The 23,790-nt window shown below is 37.9% G+C and overlaps 2 protein-coding genes across 6 annotated transcripts in view; both read right to left on the bottom strand.

The window, feature by feature from the left end:
- The window catches only part of MBTPS2 (membrane bound transcription factor peptidase, site 2), a 52,321-nt gene that overhangs the window by 11,771 nt on the left and 16,760 nt on the right, over positions 1-23,790 (bottom strand). For 4 of the 5 annotated variants that reach the window (XR_005030377.2, XR_005030376.2, XR_005030375.2 and 1 more), the window contains exons 5-7: positions 22,621-22,748; positions 14,086-14,204; positions 13,025-13,205 (exon numbers count right to left, since the gene is read on the bottom strand). Coding sequence is in view for 2 of the 5 variants with exons in the window: in XM_036912827.2 (XP_036768722.1) it covers positions 13,025-13,205; positions 14,086-14,204; positions 22,621-22,748 (428 nt within the window). In the remaining 3 variants the exon portion in view is untranslated. The remainder of the gene's footprint in view (positions 1-13,024; positions 13,206-14,085; positions 14,205-22,620; positions 22,749-23,790) is intronic. The other variant, XM_057496115.1, reaches the window with a different exon arrangement.
- Positions 17,380-22,748, bottom strand: YY2 (YY2 transcription factor). Its single transcript, XM_057496114.1, has 2 exons — positions 22,621-22,748; positions 17,380-19,849 (listed from the first exon to the last, which is right to left on the bottom strand). Exon 2 carries the CDS (start codon positions 19,776-19,778, stop codon positions 18,174-18,176), a length of 1,605 nt encoding a protein of 534 aa, XP_057352097.1. The 5' UTR covers positions 19,779-19,849; positions 22,621-22,748; the 3' UTR covers positions 17,380-18,173.

Raw genomic sequence — 23,790 nt, 5'->3', positions numbered from 1 at the left:
GCCTTCAGGAGCACAAACATGAAAATGTTAGTTGATACTGTAATATGATTTTATAAGGATTTTGCATTACAGCCAAAGGCTTTTGCTTTTAAATAGTTTTTTTTTTACTAAGTTATTTGAGGAAGACATCTTGTACTGATTAGACTAGATCTCCCCCAGCCACTGCTGATGTCTCTCTTCAGCCAACACAAACTGAAGACCAAAACAGTGATGAAGCTAACTAAGCCATGCATTAGTTTCTCCTCTGCACTGGCTGGCTGGGTGGGTAGTTTTGCTGTTTTCTAATCATAACTGAAAAGGTATTCAAATTTTGGGTAAGGAAATCATATTTAAAATATGAAGGCAAACTGTGAATATCTAATGGCATAGACAAACCTGGGCCTATCAGCACTCCTCAGCCCTAATAGTAAATTATAAGATAAAAGTTGTTGCAGGATTTTTTTGTTTTTAGTCAATCCAGGCTTAAAAACCTCAGGGTTCTCTCTGATCAGTTGCCAAGTCCCATCAGTTTTTACCTTCTCATTATTTTTCTCCTTACCTATTCCTACTTGCATACAGACTATGATTCCTTCTTACCTGACCCATTTGAACAGAGTAGCAATGAGTCTTGTTTGCTTATCACCTAGCTAGCATATGCAAACCTTTCCTACATACTGAATACTTAAGATAAACCTTCCGATGTAGAGCTACGAAAATGTAACTCCTTGGATATACTTCCTCCATCATTGTTGAGGTTTAAGTCAAGGACTGCTGCTATGAAATCTGTTCTCATCTTCTCAGTCAAGACTAACCAATACGAGCTGCCACAATCTCCAATAATTCCTGTCATTACTTACATTTAACCTTGTACTGTAATAAAGTGGGTATGGTCTGTTGCTTTGACTGCGAGCTCCTTGAGGGAAAGGTTTCTCAGAGTCATATATAAGGTAGACAACTCAGTATGTATTGAATACATAAATGATGGTCTACATCACTTGCTTTTGTATTAGTAACCATTTAAAAATTTACATCTGTTGTTTGATCACTAACCTTTCTTGGAAGATTGTATGCAATACAGAATTGAAAGCAAAGAATTTGATATCACTGTTTATACAGCATGTCTGGCAACACAAATGCTTCAAGGGGCCAAGCAGGTACCAAATAAATGAAAGGATAGTGTGTGGAAAAAAACAGGAAATGGTGGGGACTGTGATGAGTTAGAAAATACATACCCTGTTGTAAGAGGTTAGCAGCAGGCCACTTAACTTGGGCCCCAGATTTGACAGATTGCCCATTTTATTCCAAGAGAGTCAGAAATCTGTACCCTCAAGTGAAACCTCTAGAATTTTAATACTGGCAGCCAATTAAAAGAAAATACCATGCAAGCCAAACCAAATATATCTGCTGAGGCTGGATTTGGCCTTGGCTACCACCAATTTGCCACTTGGGGATTACAGCTTCTTCGTACGGTGGTTACTCCAACCCGAACATCAATCTGTCCCGTGGCAGTACAGACAACCTTAAGTACCTCCTGACATGGAATTTTCCAATAAAGAATTACATATGTTGTTACCATGTCAGAAGTAAACTTGATATTTTTGTTTATCAATGTTTTTAGAAGTTATAGGTTTAAAAAAATATTTTATTTTAGAATATTTTCTCCTGGATTACATTAAAGAACAAGTTGCTGAATCAATTTTTGTTACTCAATTCTAACCTATAAAATGGGGATACCACAGATAATTTTCACATTAGTGTACTTCTATCAAGCATGAGAGGCCAGTCCAATTCTACTTTGGAAGGAGCATTCAAGACTGCAATAGGAGGTCCCAGGGGCTTTCATGGGCTCAATTTATCACTAGATTAGAATTGTCCCTTAAAATCTCCCCAGTCTGGGAGACAATTAGGAAAATTTAAGACCAGATCAGTTTCACAATTCCACTCCAGGGAGAACCTACATATTTTGAATATACCCTAAGATGGGCCCTAAGACAGTTGTAGAAATAGTCTATTCTTCAAAGGATGGTCTAGACCAGAAGTGATTTTGCAATAAGGCTGCAAAGAAACTTCTTCAATCTATAGTTACAGTCCCTACTACCTTCTATATCATTAAAATGAACTGAACAATTTTCTTACCCTAGTTTGTTAAATATATAAATGTAGTTAGAGCTCCAACACAGGGAGGCAAGCCTATTTATTCTTAGTTCTACAGTAGACTTTATACCAGCATTGCCTAGTAACAAGTAGTTAAAAAAATCATAAACACACACACTCTCTTGTCAATTTAGGATAGCAAAGAAACCTTAGATCATAACTTAATGTTCACATTGGGAAAAGAGATAAGTTTTTCCAAACATTAGAGAAGATTTCGGCATAAAAACAAGTTGGTTACTCAAAAATGTGGGAAAGATTCCCGGAGTTTCCCTTTTATTATTTTAAAGTAGCTTGGGAAGAGTCTTTATTCACTTCAGTTAGAGATATGTTAAGACAGGACAATATTCCTGTTGCCAGGAAGTTATGGTCATATACCCTCACCTCCTCTGGATGGGAATATGGGCTGTTCAAGGGGGTTGCCTGAGTCTGGGCTCACAGCTTCGTTTTAGGGAACAGTCACCTTTAGTACTCAATCTCATGCTCCTTAAAATGTAGTTCAAACGCTGGACTTGCTGGGTGCATTCTTTCTTACTCAAGACAATGCTTTCAGACAAGAAAAAAGGAATTTATGCATATATGAAATGAAGAGTGTCCCCTCAAACTAAAGAGAGAAGGTACAACCTACTTTTTAGGAAAATAGTCCGCCCAAAAGAGCTAGACTAGCTCTTGTCAGTAACTTTTAGTTCCATTCAAATCACTAAGTGGCATATGGATACCCAACAATCCTAAAAGTACAGGCTTGAACATGAATGGGGGAAAAGTTTTTGTTTTCTGTTCTGACTAGAGTGAGACCAGTGATCTATTCCAGGTACAAAGGACTCCAAGCCCTCACCCAGTGTCCTTTCTGGGGCTTCCTGAAAAGGCCACTCAGTCTCCAAGAAGTGTATGGGACAAGCTCCTTAGGCATGCCCTATACACCAAGGGCAGAGGTGGAATTAAATCAGCCTTGGCTCTGTGGGTGACATTCATAGTTCAGCAAGTTAATATTTAAAAATCAAAAAGGAAAGGATTAACAGAAGAAAAAAGCAATTCCCAATAATTTCATAAAATGTACAGTCATTTCAGATAGATTAACCACATTTTTCTAATTTGCAAGAAATCTACCTGTTAATATTTTAAGGAGAACATCTAGTCTGCTTAAAACCTTACTTAATCAATACCTTAGGGAATATCTTTAAAAATTGAAGAATACACCTGGGAGAGTTAGGGTGTAAAACATGAAGCCAGAAATGATTGGTTGGGACAGTTTATTGGCTCTTCCAGGGTCAGATCTTTCCAGGGTGGCTTTATTGTTTTGAAGTGGTGTAAATTCCTAAAAATTTAATTATGTACACTGAGTTCCACTCTAAATTGAACATGAATCACTTCTGGAATTTTATCTACTTTGTATTACCATATTTGGCTAAATCTTTCTCCTCTGTTCATAATGAAGGATAACAAAAGGTACCTAGACGCACACAGAATGCTATCAATCCATGGCTTTCTTAAATATCCATAGCTCCAGTGGTCAAGTGTACTATGAAAATTAATCTAGTTCATATTTTCAGTTATATTTAGTCATTAAGATTCCTATAAACTGGCTAAATATACGCACTCCATCTAAAAATGTTTAAATAGGGGCACAAGTTTATTAGGTACAGTCATCAAGTAAAATTAACACCTATCCTAATACAGTCTCTCCTGAGGACAGATGCAATAGAGACTGAAGATTTATTTTGGGACTGATTTTTTTATTAGCATGGAAAGGTAATATCTGCTTTGGATTTTTAAACAAATACTTAAAAAATATAGCATATGACCTATAATAGTGAAATACTAAAAAAGTTAATAAGGAAAGAGTTTCAGAGTATTTCAGGGAAAATCTTCATTTCCATTCTGACAGGAAAAGGACAAAACAAACATCTGAAATGCAGATATCCTAAACCCAACAAGCCTATTGGACAGAACTTTATTTGATTACTGTGTCATTTTGGCTTCTGTAATTCAATACAGATTATATCAAATTAGAAATCTGGAGAAAAATGATAATGGACTTTAGAATTGTGAAATAATGGATTATTTCTTTTACAGAAGAATACATGTGGGTTACACACTAACCTCCTGTCATCTGAAAAGTTTCGGATGATGGTTAGTGGGTCTTGAGAACAGGAAAAAATTTACAAATATTTTAACCTTAAAGAATCAGGTTAGCCCACCAGACAATCTTAATATTACCACAGGGGAGATAATCAGATGCTATGTACCTACCTATAAATTCTTCTTGTCCTCCCCCCACCCAAAATGGATTCTGAATCTAATCAAACCTCTAAACCTAACTGCCATTTAAAAGAAATTTGCAGGATGTCTGTACATGTTAATGGCATCACAAGGATAAGATATAAATAAACAAATCCAGATATGGGAAATTTGACAAAACAAATGACTCAGTTTCTTCAACAAACAAGTGATACTTCAAAAAACAAAACTTAGGGAATTTTTACCAGTTAAAAGAGACTTAAAAGACATACCATCCAACTTAAACACAAAACAAAATAGGGAAAAGTGAATACCAGACAGATAATTAGGAATTATTAATTTTGTTGTGTGTGATAACAATACTGTGGTCATGTTTAAAAAGTCATTATCTATTAGCAACATGCTGAAGTTTATGGATGAAACGATAGGATGCTTGCCTGTGATGTGTTTCAAAATACTCTCTCCAGAACTAGGCTGACTGGATGAAAAATTTGGCAAAATGTTGGTAACTGCTGAAGCTGGGAGAAGACTATGTGAGATTTCATTTATAATGTTCTCCTGACATTTTATGTAAGTTTAAAAATGTTTACAATTTAAAAAGTTCTTAAAAATGGGTTTTGAGAGGAACCAAGATGGTAGCATGAGTAGAGCAGTGAAAATCTCCTCCCAAAGCCATATATATTTTTGAAAATGCAACAAATACAACTATCCCAAAAAGAGAGACCAGAAAATACAGGACAACAGCCAGGCTATATCTACACCTGCAAGAACCCAGCGCCTTGCAAAGGGGGTAAGATACAAGCCGCGGCACAGCAGGACCGGAGCTCCCCTCACCCCACCCAGCTCCAGGCAGGAGTAGAGGAGTTGGAGCAGGGAGGGAGAGGGAGCCCAGGACTGCTAAACAGCCAGCCCCAGCCATCTGCACCAGGAGCGCAGACACACAGTGTGTGGGGTGCTGGATACTGGCGAAATGGGACAGTAAAACCTGCGAGTGGGTCCCTGCAGCCGGCACCCCAGGAAAAAGAAAAGGGAGTGCTTTTTGAAAGTCTCAAAGGGACAGGGACCCCACTGCTGGATGGAGGCATCCCGGCATAATCAGCTCAGCAGCTGGGAACCCGGGGAACTCCGGGCACCCTAAACCCCTGGGTGGCAGCGCAGCTCCGAGGACCCTCACGGCGATAAACAGCCTCCCGCCCATTCCCGCTCTGGCGTGACCCCACCATAGTGGAGTAGCAGCCTGAGAGCAGCCATGCCCACAGCAACTGCATGCGGAGCTTCCTTCACAGTGGCAGGGCAAGAATCAGAAACCCCATCTGTGCACAACTGTCCAGCAAAAGCCGCTAGAGGTCACCGTTCTCCCAGGAGAGGAAGACCACAAACTAGCAAGAACGGACATTCTCCCAGCTGAGACGTGCCAACTGCCCACGACTATCTCTATTGCCATGAAAAGGCAGAAAAATTTGAAACACACGAGATTAATACAGATAGTCTACCCGGAAAAGGAATCTGGGGAGACAGACCAAACCAAACTTCTGGAAAAAGAATTTAAAATTAAGGTCATAACCATGCTGATGGACTTGCAGAGAAATATGCAAGAGCTAAGGAGGGAGAATACAGAAATAAAACAATCTCTGGAAGGATTTAAAAGCAGAATGGATGAGATGCAAGAAGCCACTGATGGATTAGAAACCAGAGAACAGGAACGCATAGAAGCTGATGCAGAGAGAGATAAAAGGATCTCCAGGAATGAAACGATATTAAGAGAACTGTGTGACCAAACCAAAAGGAACAATATCTGCATTATTGGGGTACCAGAAGAAGAAGAGAGAGAAAAAGGAATAGAAAGTGTACTTGAAGAAATCAATGCTGAAAACTTCCCGAAACTGGGGGAGGAAATAGTCGCTCATACCACAGAAGTACACAGAACTCCCAACAGAAGGGACCCAAAGAGGACAACACCAAGACACATAATAATTAAAATGGCAAAGCTCAAGGAAAAGCACAGACTTATAAAGACAGCTAGAGAGAGGAAAAAGATAACCTACAAAGGAAAACCCATCAGGCTATCAACAGACTTCTGAACAGAAACCTACAGGCCAGAAGAGAATAGCATGATATATTTAATGCAATGAAACAGAAGGGCCATGAACCAAGAATACAATATCCAGCACAATTATCACTTAAATATGAAAGAGGGATTAAACAATTCCCAGACAAGCAAAAGTTGAGGGAATTTACCTCCCACAAACCACCTCTACAGGGTATTTTAGAGCGACTGCTGTAGATGGGAGCACTCCTAAGGCTAAATAGATGTCACCACAGAAAATAAAATCACAGCAAAGAAAGCGGAACAATCAAATACTAACAAAAGGCAAAAAAATAAAATCAACTGCCCACAAAAGCAGTCCAAGGAAACACAAAAGAGCACAAAATAAAACACCTAACATACAAAGAATGGAGGAGGAGGAATAAGAAGGGAGAGAAATAAAGAATCATCAGACTGTGTTTATAATAGCTCAGTAAGTGAGTTAAGTTAGACAGTAAGATAGTAAAGAAGCTAACCTTGAACCTTTGGTAACCACGAACTTAAAGCCTGCAATGGCAATAACTACATATCTTTCAATAATCACCCTAAATGTAAATGGACTGAAGGCATCAATCAAAAGACACAGAGTAATGGAATGGATAAAAAAGCAAGACCCATCTATATGCTGCTTACAAGAAACTCACCTCAAACCCAAAGACATGCACAGACTAAAAATCAAGGGATGGAAAAAGATATTTCATGCAAACAATAAGGAGAAAAAAGCAGGTATTGCAGTACTAGTATCAGACAAAATGGACTTCAAAACAAAGAAAGTCACAAGAGATAAAGAAGGACATTATATAATAATAAAGGACTCAGTCTAACAAGAGGATATAACCAATATAAATATATATGCACCCAATACAGGAGCACCAGCATATGTGAAACAGATACTAACAGAAATAAAGGAGGAAATAGAATGCAATGCACTCATTTTAGGAGACTTCAACACACCACTCACTCCAAAGGATAGATCCACCAGACAGAAAATAAGTAAGGACACAGAGGCACTGAACAACACACTAGAACAGATGGACCTAACAGACATCTATAGAACTCTACATCCAAAAGCAACAGGATACACACTCTTCTCAAGTGCACATGGAACATTCTCCAGAATAGACCACATACTGGGCCACAAAAAGAGCCTCAGTAAATTCAAAAAGATTGAAATTCTACCAACCAACTTTTCAGACCACAAAGGTATAAAACTAGAAAAAAATTCTACAAACAAAGTAAAAGGTCCACAAACATATGGAGGCTTAACAGCATGCTCCTAAATAATCAATGGATTATTTACCAAATCAAAATAGAGATCAAGCAATATATGGAAACAAATGACAACAACAACACAAAGCCCCAACTTCTGTGGGACGCAGCAAAAGCAGTCTTAAGAGGAAAGTATACAGCAATCCAGGCATATTTAAAGAAGGAAGAACAATCCCAAATGAATAGTCTAACGTCACAATTATCAAAACTGTAAAAAGAAGAACAAATGAGGCCTAAAGTCAGCTGAAGGAGGGACATAATAAAGATCAGAGAAGAAATAAATAAAATTGAGAAGAATAAAACAATAGAAAAAATCAATGAAACCAAGAGCTGGTTGTTTGAGAAAATAAACAAAATACATAAGCCTCTAGCCAGACTTATTAAGAGAAAAAGAGAATCAACACACATCAACAGAATCAGAGATGAGGAAGGAAAAATTATGATGGACGCCACAGAAATACAAAGAATTATTAGACAATATGATGAAATCCTATATGCAAACAAGCTGGAAAACCTAGAAGAAACAGACAACTTCCTAGAAAAATACAACCTTCCAAGACTGACCAAGGAAGAAACACAGAATCTAAACAAACCAATTACCAGCAAAGAAATTGAATCGGCAATCAAAAAACTACCCAAGAACAAAACCCGTGGGCCAGATGGAGTTACCTTGGAATTTTATCAGACATACAGAGAAGATATAATACCCATTCTCCCTAAAGTTTTCCAAAAAATAGAAGAGGAGGGAATACTCCCAAACTCATTCTATGAAGCCAACATCACCCTAATACCAAAACCAGGCAAAGACCCCACCAAAAAACAAAATTACAGACCAATATCCCTGATGAACATAGATGCAAAAATACTCAACAAAATATTAGCAAACAGAATTCAAAAATACATCAAAAGGATCATACCATGACCAAGTGGGATTCATCCCAGGGATGCAAGGATGGTACAACATTCAAAAATATATCAACATCATCCACCATATAAACAAAAAGAAAGACAAAAACCACATGATCATCTCCATAGATGCTGAAAAAGCATTTGACAAAGTTCAACATCCATTCATGATAAAAACTCTCAGCAAAATGGGAATAGAGGGCAAGTACCTCAACATAATAAAGGCCATCTATGATAAACCCACAGGCAACATTATATTGAACAGCGAGAAGTCGAAAGCTTTTCCTCTGAGATCGGGAACTAGACAGGGATGCCCACTCTCCCCACTGTTATTTAACATAGTACTGAAGGTCCTAGCCACGGCAATTAGACAAAACAAAGAAATACAAGGAATCCAGATCGGTAAAGAAGAAGTTAAACTGTCACTATTTGCAGAAGACATGATATTGTACATAAAAAACCCTAAAGACTCCACTCAAAACTACTAGAACTGATATCGGAATACAGCAAAGTTGCAGGATACAAAATTAACACACAGAAATCTGTGGCTTTCCTATACACTAACAATGAACTAATAGAAAGAGAAATCAGGAAAACAACTCCATTCACAACTGCATCAAAAAGAATAAAATACCTAGGAATAAACCTAACCAAGGAAGTGAAAGACCTATACTCTGAAAACTATAAGACACTCTTAAGAGAAATTAAAGAGGACACTAACAAATGGAAACTCATCCCATGCTCTTAGCTAGGAAGAATTAATATCGTCAAAATTGCCATCCTGCCCAAAGCAATATACAGATTTGATGCAATCCCTATCAAATTACCAACAGCATTCTTCAACAAACTGGAACAAATAGTTCAAAAATTCATATGGAAACACCAAAGACCACAAATAGCCAAAGCAATCCTGAGAAGGAAGAATAAAGTAGGGGGGATCTCACTCCCCAACTTCAAGCTCTACTACAAAGCCACAGTAATCAAGACAATTTGGTACTGGCACAAGAACAGAGCCACAGACCAGTGGAACATAACAGAGACTCCAGACATTAACCCAAACATATATGGTCAATTAATATACGATAAAGGAGCCATGGACATACAATGGGGAAATTACAGCCTCTTCCACAGATGGTGCTGGCAAAACTGGACATTTAAATGTAAGAGAATGAAAGTGGATCACTGTCTAACCCCATACACAAAAGTAAATTCAAAATGGATCAAAGACCTGAATGTAAGTCATGAAACCATAAAACTCTTAGGAAAAAACATAGGCAAATCTCTTGGACATAAACATGAGCAACTTCTTCATGAACATATCTCCCCGGGCAAGGGAAACAAAAGCAAAAATGAACAAGTGGGACTATATCAAGCTGAAAAGCTTCTGTACCACAAAGGACACCATCAATAGAAGAAAAAGGTATCCTACAGTATGGGAGAATATATCCATAAATGACAGATCCGATAAAGGGTTGACATCCAAAATATATAAAGAGCTCACACACCTCAACAAACAAAAAGCAAATAATCCAATTAAGAAATGGGCAGAGGATCTGAACACACACTTCTCCAAAGAAGAAATTCAGATGGCCAACAGACACATGAAAAGATGCTCCACATCACTAGTCATCAGAGAAATGCAAATTAAAACCACAAAGAGATATCACCTCACATCAGTAAGGATCGACACCATCCAAAACACAAACAACAACAAATGTTGGCGAGGATGTGGAGAAAGGGGAACCCTCCTACACTGCTGGTGGAAATATAAATTAGTTCCACCATTGTGGAAAGCAGTATAGAAGTTCCTCAAAAAACTCAAAATAGTAATAACATTTGACCCAGGAATTCCACTCCTAGGAATCTACCCTAAGAATGCAGCAGCCCAGTTTGAAAAAGACATATGCACCCCTATGTTTATTGCAGCATTATTTACAATAGCCAGGAAATGCAAGCAACCCAAGTGTCCATCAGTAGATGAATGGATAAAGAAGAGGTGGTACATATACACAATGGAATATTATTCACTCATAAGAAGAAAACAAATCCTACAATTTGCAACAACATGGATGGAGCTAGAGGGTATTATGCTCAGTGAAATAAGCCTGGCGAAGAAAGACAAGTACCAAATGATTTCACTCATATGTGGAGTATAAGAACAAAGGAAAACTGAAGGAACAAAAGAGCAGCAGAATCACGGAACCCAAGAATGGATTAACAGTTACCAAGGGGAAAGGGACTGGGGAGGATGGGTGGGAAGGGAGGGATAAGGGCAGGAAAAAAGAAATGGGGCATTACGATTAGCATGTATAATGTTGGGGGGGGGGCATGGGGAGGGCTGTACAACACAGAGAAGAGAAATAGTGATTTTACAGCATCTTACTGTAATGGGGATGGGGGGGGTACTTGATGAAGGTGGGAGCCTTGTAAACATAATGTTCTGCATGTAATTGTAGATTAATGATAACAAAATTTTAAAAAAAGGGTTTTACCAACAGCAGACTCACAGAACCTAAGAATGGACTAACAGTTACCAAAGAGAAAGGAACTGGGGAGGGTGGGTTGGAAAGAAGGAAGGGATAAGGGGATTAAGGGCCATTATAATTAGCACACATAATATAGGAGGAGGGGCACAGGGAAGGTGGTATAGCCCAGAGAAGACAAGTATTGACTCAATAGCATCTTAATTATGCTGATGGACAGTGAGTGTAACAGGGTATGTGGTGGGGACTTGATAATAGGGGTAATGTAGTAACCATGTGAAATCTAGGCATAAGCTTGTATATCAATGATACCTTAATAAAAAAAAGAAAACAAATAACAATGAAAAAATGGGCTTTCCATGGAAAACTACATTTGAGAAAAATTTAAAAATTTTTTTTAAAATCTGTTCTTATAAAAAGCTAACCTTTTCAAACAATATGGCTTCTCTCACTTACCAACTTTACATTTCCCTGTATGGCCCTGGAAGATGACTGGTTAGCCAGAGATGGGTAAGATTCCTCAAGGGAGGAACAACCTAAGACAGGCACAGTCGCAGGGGGGCCATCAGGTGAGAAATTGGGGATCAACAGAGGTGAGGCTTAGAACCTCACCCCCCGTTTTGAGAGAAATCTTCTGCATCCGTGGATGTTTTGTTGCCCTTGTCTAGCTTGGATTAATACTTAGCCTATACGCACACACCTGATCATCTACATTTGCTTTCTTACAGCACTAAACTATGTTTTCTACCTTTATCTTGCATCTATCTACCACTTCAGCATTTTATTAAAAAAAAAAAATAATAATAATAATAATAAGGGAGAAATGTGGGATTCACATATAAATCAAGTATAAAAATCAAACGAATATTTATATCTGACCTGATTGTTTGTAGTTCATAATGCGTGATCAAAACCGAAAGTTTCTGTGATGACTGCCCTTGTACTGTTCACCATGTAAGAACTTATTCACTATGTAAGAATTTGTTCACCATGTAAGAACTTGTTCATTGTGCTTCAGAAGATCGGAGACTGATGAGAATTAGGCTTGGGGTGGATTAATGATTGTGCATTGAGTCCCCTGTACAGAATTTTATTGTTGTTAACTGTTAACAACCATTTGATCAATAAATATGAGAGACGCCCTCTCAAAAAACAAAAATCTGTTCTTACTACTTTGCCGTTGTTGCACACAGTACTTCAATAGAGTTATTCTTAATATTTCCTACCTCCAGTAGATGTGGACAAGTAGCCAGGGCATTTCTTGACGTAAAGATATGGTCTGTGAACGTAGTTTGTATTTTCCAACCCTTTGAATGATTTGGGCCCCCCATGATTTTGCATAAAGAGGTGGGAGGTTGATTTTTCAGAATTCAATGAAATCAAAATAAATTTGGCAGCTTCTGAGAATAAACTTGCTTCACCCTGTCACCTGCTACACAGAACAACAGATCTGACTGACTTCAGGGGGGTATTTTTGGACACCTAGATGACTTCCTATGGATGCTGCCACATAAAATAACTCTACCCCAAATAACTTTGGACATGCTATTATCCATACTGCACAGGGGTATTGAATTACCAGAATTCAGTCAATTGGTTGTGGTTGTGCTTGAAAGATAACTTAACACGAGTTTTTTTGAATGCAGAAAGAATTAGGCACTAGAGTCTCCTGAAAGTCAAACATAATACTATGAAATTAGTTAGAAGTTCCACAACAATATATATTACAGAAAATATACATATTAGTATTCAGCTTATCAGGAAGACTGTTTACTAGTTTGGGCCTGTTCTTAGTTTACTGGTTTTTTTTGAAATAAATTAGAAAACAAATTGGTAGACATGGTCTAAGCATTGGTGAATGGCCAAATACTCCCGCCTGGAGTATTATATTATACTGAGAAAATATACACACCTCTAACTGGGAAGCTCAACTGCTGTAAAGTTGATGCGCTTATACAGTAACCAATTTGGGGCTCATAGGCGATGGTATCTAGACATTCATTCCAATCTTGTACATTAGTAACTGGACAATCCTGTAGATGGGTGACAAGGTCTCCCACAAAAAGGCCTCTGGGTCCAATGGCAGGTGAGTCCTTGGGAAGAGGGCAAAACCAAACCAGATAAGTATGGAGACAAGCTATGATTAATCTGAGCAAATAATAGTTGAAGACACTGAGCTAATTAAGTAGACTATTTTGAATAATCCAGCTTTGAATCCAAGATGAATAGTCCTAGAAAATTAACTAAAACCCAACAATTTGCTTTTCCTACTTCTCCAAAATTTTGAAACTTTTGCAGCTGAAGAAACACTCTGCTCGCCAACTGTTAAGATTAAAATGATAAAGTTTTTCCCAAACGGCTAATTAAAATTTTTTGTGAAAGCAGTCATCAGAATGCGTTCATTTGACTTTATCCTCAGTGCATGAAATGTAAGACAAATCCTTATGTAAACACAGTCCAAATATGCAGACAATACCATCAGCACAATGAATATGTGCACCTGCTTTCACAAAGGTAATTTTCCTCTTCCCAAAGTCTGAGTAGAAGACTTGATGCTGTCATAATAATTATTGTCTAAGGGAATAAAATACTGAGTTGAAGATATTAACTTAAACTCCCATGAAATGTTCCCACTGGCTAGCCTACGTTTCATCTTTCTTCTTAGAAGTAAAGATATTTGACTCAAAAGCAGTTCAGATATAAATAGTAAAAGTAAATGAGACATTTTATAAACAAACTACAAGTAGAAAATCTTGGTATTACCTATGTAACTCAGAACAAATAATTTTTATTATTTATAAAAAGCCAGTGAGTTTCACAAAACTTTGATTTGAGAGGATTACAGCAATTTCTTCAGGAGAAACTGAGCATTCTGTATATAAGGAGGATCTGAATAAAAGTTGCTGACACAGAATGCTAAGTGTTACATCACAAAATCTGGTGACAGAATGTCACAAACAATCCATTATTTACCTCAGCAACTTCAGTGATAAGCACCCCAACTCCAGTGTAGTAAAATGGCAAGAGAATTACAGGGAGGAGGACAAGAGCTAAAATACCCAGCAGTGCAAGGACGAAATTATGCCAGATACCTGAAGAGAGAGAAAAAAAGGAATATAAGCTCAACCAGGGGCAGGGGTGATTGGACCTCATAATACCTGGGCATTCTGACAAATTAGTAAAGTAACCTTTCATGAATCTGTGAGGTAGACCTACTTAATAATATAGTGGACAGATGTTCTGTTAGAGGCTTCTTCCATTTCAGATGTTGAAATGTAAAAAAATGCCCATATTAATACATTTGGAAGACCACATACTAAAATTATTGAACACTAATAGAATCTATATTCTATTTTCTCTCTCTGTATCTATCTACACACTTCTATGATATATATATATAAAAATATATATATAACATGAATATCTTCTAGTTACTATACCCTCTTTTCAGAACATTTATACATTATTAATTTAAACATACTTGTGATCTTTGAAAAGAACTTCAAAGCTGTTTAAATAAGTTAAGGTGAAATAAAATACATTCTTACTGAACTGGGATATGGAAATCCAAATGGTACTTGTTTTAAGAATTACACTATTATGGAGAGTAATATATATATATTTCTGTAATGTTTTTATTTATTTGTTTTTATTGAAGCAGTGGGTATACAATCTTATATTGGTTTCAAATATGGAGAATAATATTGATGGACCAAATACAGTATGTATCTTACATGTCACAGACTGTAAGCATATCTACCATATGCAGAGATGGTCAGGTGAACCTAGCGGTATGCTGGGGGCTGCTTCCACCAGTTTGCCACGGCCAACTATGTGCATTAATTCCCAATTCCTCCTTGAGGGACTTCAGGTTGGCACCTTCAAATTGGCCATGGTGGGAGTATTTACACCACAGAAACCAGCAAATACTACATATCAGAGCTCTCTACCCTCCCTTTCAGAGCTAGTGTTCTGAGCAGTGTGATTCTTAGCTGTCTGTCCCTTACATTACAGGACATTTAGCATTTCTGGCTCCCATCCACTAAATGCCATTAGTGTTCTCTGGTCACCGAGACAAGCAAATCATGCCCCACCCCTCACATTCCAAACATCCCCAGGAGGGTAACAGCACCAGTGGTTGAGAGCCAGTGTCCTACAACGATAGAAATGTAAACTGAAGACATTTCCCAGACTCTTAGGAAGCCGAGTATGGCCCTATGGCTGTGCTTTGGCCAGGAGGATGTGAGTGGAAATGATAGGAATATCCTTGGCCTACTTGACTGGAATTTAGCTACCATAAATCTGAGTCCATAACATAGAAGCTGCAAGCTGGGAAAAGAAGAGCTAACAAGACAGAAAGAGCCTGAGTCCCCCAAATCATAGAATTATCCTGTCAGTGCTGATCTATTGACATTTGGAATGTTTTATGAGAGTTTAAACCACTGATTTTTTTTAGCCATTACAGCAGCCAGATACCTAGTTAATACTTACTTGTTCTATGTACCATATTCACATTGTAAGATGTTCCTACATTTTTTTTTTAGTGTTCTAAGCTGTTAAATTCCAGAAATACCCAGAGTAAGTCTAGTCCAGGACATATTGGGTAAGCAAGTTTTTCTGTTCCTTACACAGAAAGTTTTAAAAATACCAATGGTATTAAACTACTTATTGAAAATGTCATTTTGCTTTTTCATTTATGTATTCTGGACTTTTTCCTTATCAGCACATTCTTATCTATCCCATTTCTTACATACACTACTTTACTATTTTTCTTATATCCATTACTTTACTAATATATCAGAATGCCCATTTCATATATCTACCATAGAGTAATCAATTTTTTAAAAAACACTTATTTATAAAGTTCCCTACTAATGATCACTTAGGCTGTTTTAACTTTTTCACAAATGCTTCAACAGTTTTGCTTACACTATTATACATCTAATTAAGTATGCATTTCTGAGGATATGGAAAATTACACAGACATGGAATTGTTGTGTCAATATATGCATTAAAAACTGACCTCCAATGAGTTTGCATTAATTTATGTTCTCATAATTGGCATATATTTCCCCACTCTTTAAACAACACTGTGCTATCATAATTTTAGACTTTGCCATCTGCTAGGTGAAAAGTAAAATCGCTTTGTCTTGTTTTCTATTTCTTTAATTATGAGTTTGTACATTTTTCATGTTTATTAAAAGACTTTTTTTCTGTCTGAGAACTATTTCTATCTGCTGCCTGTTTTAACACATTTTGACTAGGTCGCCTTTTTTTTTTTTTTTTTTTTTTACTAATTTGTATGTATTATTATTTAATATATATATGAGGAATTTGGTCCTTTGTAAAAGTATTGTAATTTTCCCCTCCAGTTTGTTGTTTGACTTGGCTTATAGTTTTGCCTATGCAGACATTTTAAAGTTCGGTGTGGTCAAACAGCTCCTTTGTATTAAGCTTTTTCTAGTTTATGATTATAGAAGATACTCTATAAACAAATATATTATAGAAGATACCTGTGTTTTCTTGTACTGCTTTCATAGCTTCATTTAAAAAACACAATTAAAACACTCTAATTCTTTGACCCACTGGAATTTATTCTAGTTAAACTAATTTAGGAATATATTTGTTAACATCCCCCCACTGCACTGCCATCCCGCTCTGCACCACCAGTTGCTAGTCCCAACACAAGTTCATAAAATCACCCATCCCCATGGATTAGATTTACCACTGTTGTTGTGTACTAAATTCAGCTTTCTCCCCAACTCCGCAGGATGGAACAGCTCGCCAGGACCGCCTGGGTGCTTGCACCCTCACGCTCTCTCATCAGGATCATACCACCACACGAAGCTTTTCCCATCCCAACAGCAATAAGGGCGCACACAGTAGCACTGACTCGTTGACTCTGGGGCAGCCACCTATCTCCTACCAGGGACACATCTAGTACCAGATTACCCCTCTATGTTTCAGATTTGCCTAGGATAAGTGGCAGTGAGGTTGGTGGGACATATTTCCTTTACTTAACATCTCGGCCATTAGTGATATGTTTATAAGTACACCAAAGACATCTTTGTTAACAGCTTTCACTTTCTTAGCAACAGGGCTTCTCAGCAGTGGCACTACTGGCATTGGGGCCAGATAATTCTCTATAGCAGGCGACTGCCTTGTGTATGTAGGGTGTTTAAAAGCATCCCTGGTCTCTACTCCCAGATGCCAGCAGCACCTTCCCCGTTTTTGCTATTTTCTAGCTACAGCAATTATACAGGCACATTTTTTTCTGACTTTAGGTTTTTTATTTTTGCTTTTTCTATTACACCAGATGTACATATCAAGTGCTAAAAAGTCAACATGTACACAAGACATTATATAGCTGAGCACCACTTTCTAACTGAACAGGCAAAGAATTATACTGCATGTACCTGGGAGAATTTTAGAGAAATAAAATAGGCTTCCATTGATAATACCACTAAATCAGTAATATTCAATACTACACAACTCAATGCGGCTAAAATAGTTCTGCAAATTGTGTTACCATCAAAGACTACAACCAAAATAAAGATAGCAAAAAAAGTTATTTTTTAAAACAAGAAAGTGTATACATATACATGTAACTTAATTCTTTTAACATCTACTGTCAGCAAATTAACCAACCTCTAGAAAGACCACATATAGAATTACTAATTATATTCCTAGAAGTGTAATCATGAACATTTGCAAAATATAGAACTTTCTGAAGTCATAAACAACAGGTAAACTTAATATTTAAAAGGATGCAAACATAAGTCCCATTTTTGGCAGTTGGCAAGAACTATCTTTTGATGATCCTCCTGGCGGGACTAAACATTACAAGACCACCATGCTTTTCAAATGGTATTACAATACATGAAAGAGAATCTTAACAATGTTATAGAGAAGATTTTTTTTTACTTTTTACTTTTTTTACTACTCTATTAAAACATGACTCCTAGATGTGTGTGTATGAATTTAGAACCTTTCCTAGAAACAAAATACAAAAGAGAAGCATATTTTCTTCCAATTGCACTTCTCGAAGGAGCTTCCTGAGTTCAAGAACGGTCTTTTTTCTTTCGGCCATTTTTTTTCTTAGCATGTGTTAAGATATGAGATTTCAGGTTAGTTGACTGAGTAAACATCTTGTTACAATCATTAAAAGGACACACGTATGGCCTGTCACCTGTATGGATTCGCATATGTGTACGCAAATTGAAATCCAGGGAAAAATGTTTTCCGCAGCCTTCAAACATGCACCGAAACGGCTTCTCTCCGCTATGCACCAGTTGATGCCGTTTTAGTTTTGAGTTGTCAATAAACGCTTTGTCACATTCTGGACATATGCACTCTCTGGGACGGTGGCTTTGCAGATGTTTTCTCATAGCAGAGTTATTCTTGAACATCTTTACACAGCCTTCATGAGCACAAGCTACTGTTTTTGGACCATCATCTTTGTACTGATCGACCCTCACTTTAGTAAATGTTTCCAGCTGCTTGCGGTCTGAGAGGTCCATGCCAGGTATTCCTTCAGGAGGAAGCTTCTTCCCTTTCAGGTACTCTGATAAATCAGGAAGTGAGTTCTCAATCTGTCCAGTTTCATGATCTTGTTTATCACTTGGAGAACACTTGGTGACGGAGATCTCGGGAGAACACTTGGTGATGGAGATCTCACCCGCCACGGTTTTGGAATGCACCTTCTTCTGCTTCCTCTTCTTGCGGCTTACCTTGGACCTGCTGCTTTCCGCTCTGGCCTTGCTGCTGGTGTGGCTCTTTAGACTGCTCTTGGGCTTCTGGCTGTGGCTTCTGGCTGCTGATGACGTGGAGGCTGACAAGGAAGCCAGGGTCTGCTGGAAGCAGTTGTCTTCATCGACTGGTGTGACCACCTGGTCCTTAGAGCTGCTGTTGGCCTGCAGTTTGTCTGACTCGTAGCATTCTCCCACTTCCTCCTTTGTCTGCACCATAATCATTTCCTGGTCATGTTCCCCTTGGTTTGGGTTGCTGCTAATGAGGAGCGGCAGCACTATAAGAGGTGGATAGTGGTGGCCACCATGGACAGAGCTGCTACTGATAATCTCGTATGCCTTGATGGTTCCCGTCACCGTGGTGACCACAGGAACAGCTTCGATAGGGATGGCCTCCACAGGAACAGCATCCACAGGGATAGCTTCCACAGGAACGGCTCCCACAGGGATGGCCTCCACAGGAACAGCATCCACAGGGATGGCTTCCACAGGAACGGCTCCCACAGGGATGGCCTCCACAGGAACAGCATCCACAGGGATGGCTTCCACAGGAACGGCTCCCACAGGGATGGCCTCCACAGGAACGGCTTCCACAGCGATGGCCTCCACAGGAACGGCTTCCACAGGGATGGCCTCCACAGGAACGGCTTCCACAGGGATGGCCTCCACAGGAACGGCTTCCACAGGGATGGCCTCCACAGGAATGGTTTCCATAGGGATGGCCTCCATAGGAATAGCTTCCATAGGGATGGCTTCGACAGAGACAGCTTCCACAGTGATGGCCTCTAAAATAATGGCCTTCACAGGGACAGTCTCCACAGGGACGGCTTCATCCATAAGGGTCTGGTCAAGCTCCACAGTACCTGTAGATGTCCCCGTGTTTTCTGTGGGAATATGGATGACTTCATCTGACGCCATGGCTAAGAAGAGCTCTGCAGATTTTGCCTACTGAGCAGCTGGCGGGTGACAAACTCCGTGGGGATAAAAGGCTGAAAGAGAAAAGTACAAGTACCAGAGGAAGGTGTGGGTGGCGGAAGCAGAAGCAGCAGACTGGCCGAAGGCTCAGAGACGAGGGGGACGAGGGACGCGAGGAAGACGAGGAAGGCGAAGATGACGAAGACAATCACGAGGAAGGTATGGATGCTTCTGGAAGCACCTGGCGCATGCGCTTTCCTGTTAATATAAAGCGCACGTGCCCACGCCCACGTACACACTAGCTACGGTTGCTCACGTGCCTGCGTGCGCTCGCATGCGTGCGTGTCCTCGCCTACGTGCGCTCGCATGCGTGCGTGTCCCCGCCTACATGCGCTCGCATGCGTGCGTGTCCTCGCATACGTGCGCTCGCATGCGTGCATGAGCTCGCGTGCGAGCTCGCTCGCATGCTTGCACACTCTCACATGGGCGCTCACTCGCACTAGCTCTCCCACCTCCCCATTATACCAACCAAGCTATTGGTTTTTGAATATTAATTTGGTAACCAGACTCTTTACTGGAATTTTTCTGTATTTCATTTCCACTGACTTTCTTATCTCTCTCCCCACCAAGTATATAACAGTATCTGGAAAAAAAAAGCTTTACTCCTAATATGTTTTTTCTTTTTTTAATTGTACTGACCCACATTTACTGATAGTGTGACTGCTTCTCTTGTCCTTTAACAGGAATGAAGTGTTACACCATTAGGAAGTATCCAGCTATACTTTTACTAAGGATTTTTGTTTTGTAGCCAATAATGGAAGTTGAATTGTAAATATCCATTTCAGGATCTGCTGAGACTTTTTCCCCACCATGGTAAATGTTTATCACCTTCAAATAGATTTCCTAATGTCAAAACATCATTGCATCGTTTAGATACACCATATGTCTGTAGAGTTTTTGTTGCTTTAAAAGATGTTATCAGTGTAATATTAGCTTTAAAAAAAAATCTCAGTTTCATTTTTCAATGTGATCTGTTAAATTTATACTAAATTGGAATTAAAAAGAAAAACAGTTTCCTTTATTAAGATTTGAAAGAATTCCACCTATGAAACTTTCAGGGGCATTCTTCATCAACTTTCTTACTTTCTCCCATTATAACTGGCCTATTTAGATTTTTTTTCTATTTCCTCTGAGGTTAATTTAGGCCTTTTAAAAAAAATAATTACCCAGGTTTTCAAGATTTTTTGCAGAGATGAACAAAGAACACTTTTATAATTATCTCTATGAGTTGTTATTCCCCAATTTGCCTGCTAATTCTGTCTATACAGTTGACACTTGAACACAATGGTTAAGGGCACTAATCCCCTGTGCAGTCAAAAACCTGCATATAACTTTTGACTCCCTTAAAACTTAATTACTAATAGCCTACTGCTGACCAGAAGCCTTATTGATAATGTAAACAGTCAATTAATGCATAACCCATATATATATTTTTTGGTATCATTAATCTACAATTACATGAAGAACATTATGTTTACGAGGCTCCCCCCTTCCCCAAGCCCCCCCCCACATATCCCTTCACAGTCACTGCCCATCTGCGTAGTAAGATGCTGTAAAATCACTACTTGTCTTCTCTGTGTTGCACAGCCCTCCCCGTACCCCCCACGCACTATACATGCTAATCGTAATGCCCTCTTTCTTTTTCCCCACCCTTATCCCTCCCTTCCCTCCCATCCTCCCCAGTCCCTTTCCCTTTGGTAACTATTAGTCCATTCTTGAGTTCTGTGATTCTGCTGCTGTTTTGTTCCTTCAGTTTTCCTTTGTTCTTATACTCCACATATGAGTGAAATCATTTGGTACTTGTCTTTCTCTGCCTGGCTAACCCGTATTTTTATATGTATTCAATACTGTATTCTTACAATAAAGTTGGAGAAAATGGTTTTCAAACTATCACAAATGTACAAAATATTAATTGAAAAAAATCTGTGCATAAGGGGGCCCATGTAGTTCAAACCCATGTTGGTCAAGGATCAACTGTAGATACTTTCTTCCATTGTTTAACCTTTTTTTTCCTTCAAAGAACTAATTCTTGGATTTGAGTTCTATTTTTCTTTTTTCTAGTAAAATATCTCAGAATAAAAATTTTTCTAATAAATTTTTTATAATTATTTTCTCACTTCTTCAGTTAAATGCTTAACTGATTTACTTTCATTTATTTCACAGCTGCTTAAGGCAATGAATTTTCCCTTTATGAAACTTAGGGTATTATTTCATCATCATTTAAAAATATACTATAACTATGGTTTTGAATTAAATTGGTCAATTTTTATAAGTTTCATGAATATCTGACAAATTATCATTGTATAGTCTGTACATTTATTGACTTTTACCTTATTAATTAGAGCCTCGATGATCTTTTTCAGGTACCTGCCATGTGCTGAGATAAGATGAGCTTCCTTTATTGTATTTTTTTTTCCTTGTACTTTTTCCATTTTTGTTTTGATGGTTTGCTACTCGATATAGTAAGAGTCACAACTATTACATTTTCACTGTGTATTATATTCATGATTACAAAGTGGCCCCCTATATCTAACTTAATGCTTTATTTTCTATTCACATTTGCATTGTATGCTCTGCTTGCTTTACTTTCAACCTTTTAAAAATAATTTATGTTGTCTTTAATTAAGAAATGGAATGTAAATTATTTTGTTCTACTGCTTTTGACTTAAAGTCTTATAGACTATATTTACCAGCCAAAAGATGAGATGTTTTCATTGTGACAGGAGTACTTTCTATAAAACTACTGACAACACACAGATGAATAAAAAACTTAAGAGTCTGTTACCTGCACAAAATATCCTTAGCTGCTGGACTGGTGATATAAGTTGCAAATGAGTGGTGAACAGATCAACAAATGCTCCAGGATAAATAATGAAGAGAAAAATTCCAAAGCCATTAAATCGAACCTGTTCCCTAAGAAATCACATAAGAAAAAGGAATTTACTACTAGTATTGCATTTGTCAAATTAATAATGTATGTAATCTTAAATTTCCCACTGTAATTCAAATTCTTGCTTAAAGAAAAGTCTCTATGGACAGTCAAGAAAATCATACCTATATATATGTTTTACATATATGTATATTTATACACACACACGTTATAATTTTATAGTAGTGTATTAGACTTGGTTACCTGTGAAATTGCATTTCATAAAACATGGCATTCTGAAATAGACTTACAACTTCAAATTTTTTAGAAATCAACATGCTGAAAAAAATAACTTGAAATTAATTATATATATAAAGGAATGGTTAATATTTCTATGAGAAATAAATGAAATACATTTTTACGGTTTACTCTGAATTATTTTAAGAGAACACAGTAGAAAATATAATTCAAGTAAACTACTAATCATTTACATTTGTCTTAGCTATTATACAGGTGATTTAAGTGTACTGCTATTGCACTAATGTTAAATAAGTACCTTTAAAATGCATAATGCTCAGATTATCCCTAAGAGAATTAATTTTTTCAATTCATTCTCTAAAAATGGAATTATACTTAATAGCCTCATAATACCAAGCAGCTACTCTAAAAAAGCATCACCAAAATCTGTTGGGCTGTCACAGTTCTAAATATATAACTGTTAAGATTCACTTTTTCCCGGCAACTGGGATTTTATAAAAAACTACCCACATTATTTCCCAAACATACTGTGAATTATTAAACTGTTAGCAATTCTTTTATATGTAAAACCCTAGATGCGTCAATGCTGAAAAGTGGAAGTAAAGTTGAAAGAGATTTTTAAAAAGTAGCTACCCACTTAAACCACTACATGGCACACCTGTGTAACAGTATATGCTCTGTCAAGATGAAGGTTTATTGTCAGTCAATAAACTCTTCTTCATAAGCAACTGGAAAGTAATTAGAAGTGATTAAATCTTTTGTTCTAAAACCTTTTAACTGGTCCACACACCCGAAGGATAAAACACATTCTCGTTACTATGTGTGCTC

This window comes from Manis pentadactyla, chromosome X (genome assembly GCF_030020395.1).
Source record: "Manis pentadactyla isolate mManPen7 chromosome X, mManPen7.hap1, whole genome shotgun sequence".
Classification (NCBI taxonomy): domain Eukaryota; kingdom Metazoa; phylum Chordata; class Mammalia; order Pholidota; family Manidae; genus Manis; species Manis pentadactyla.
The sequence above is the reverse complement of the archived record's forward strand: the minus strand, read 5'-3'. Positions and strand labels throughout refer to the sequence as shown.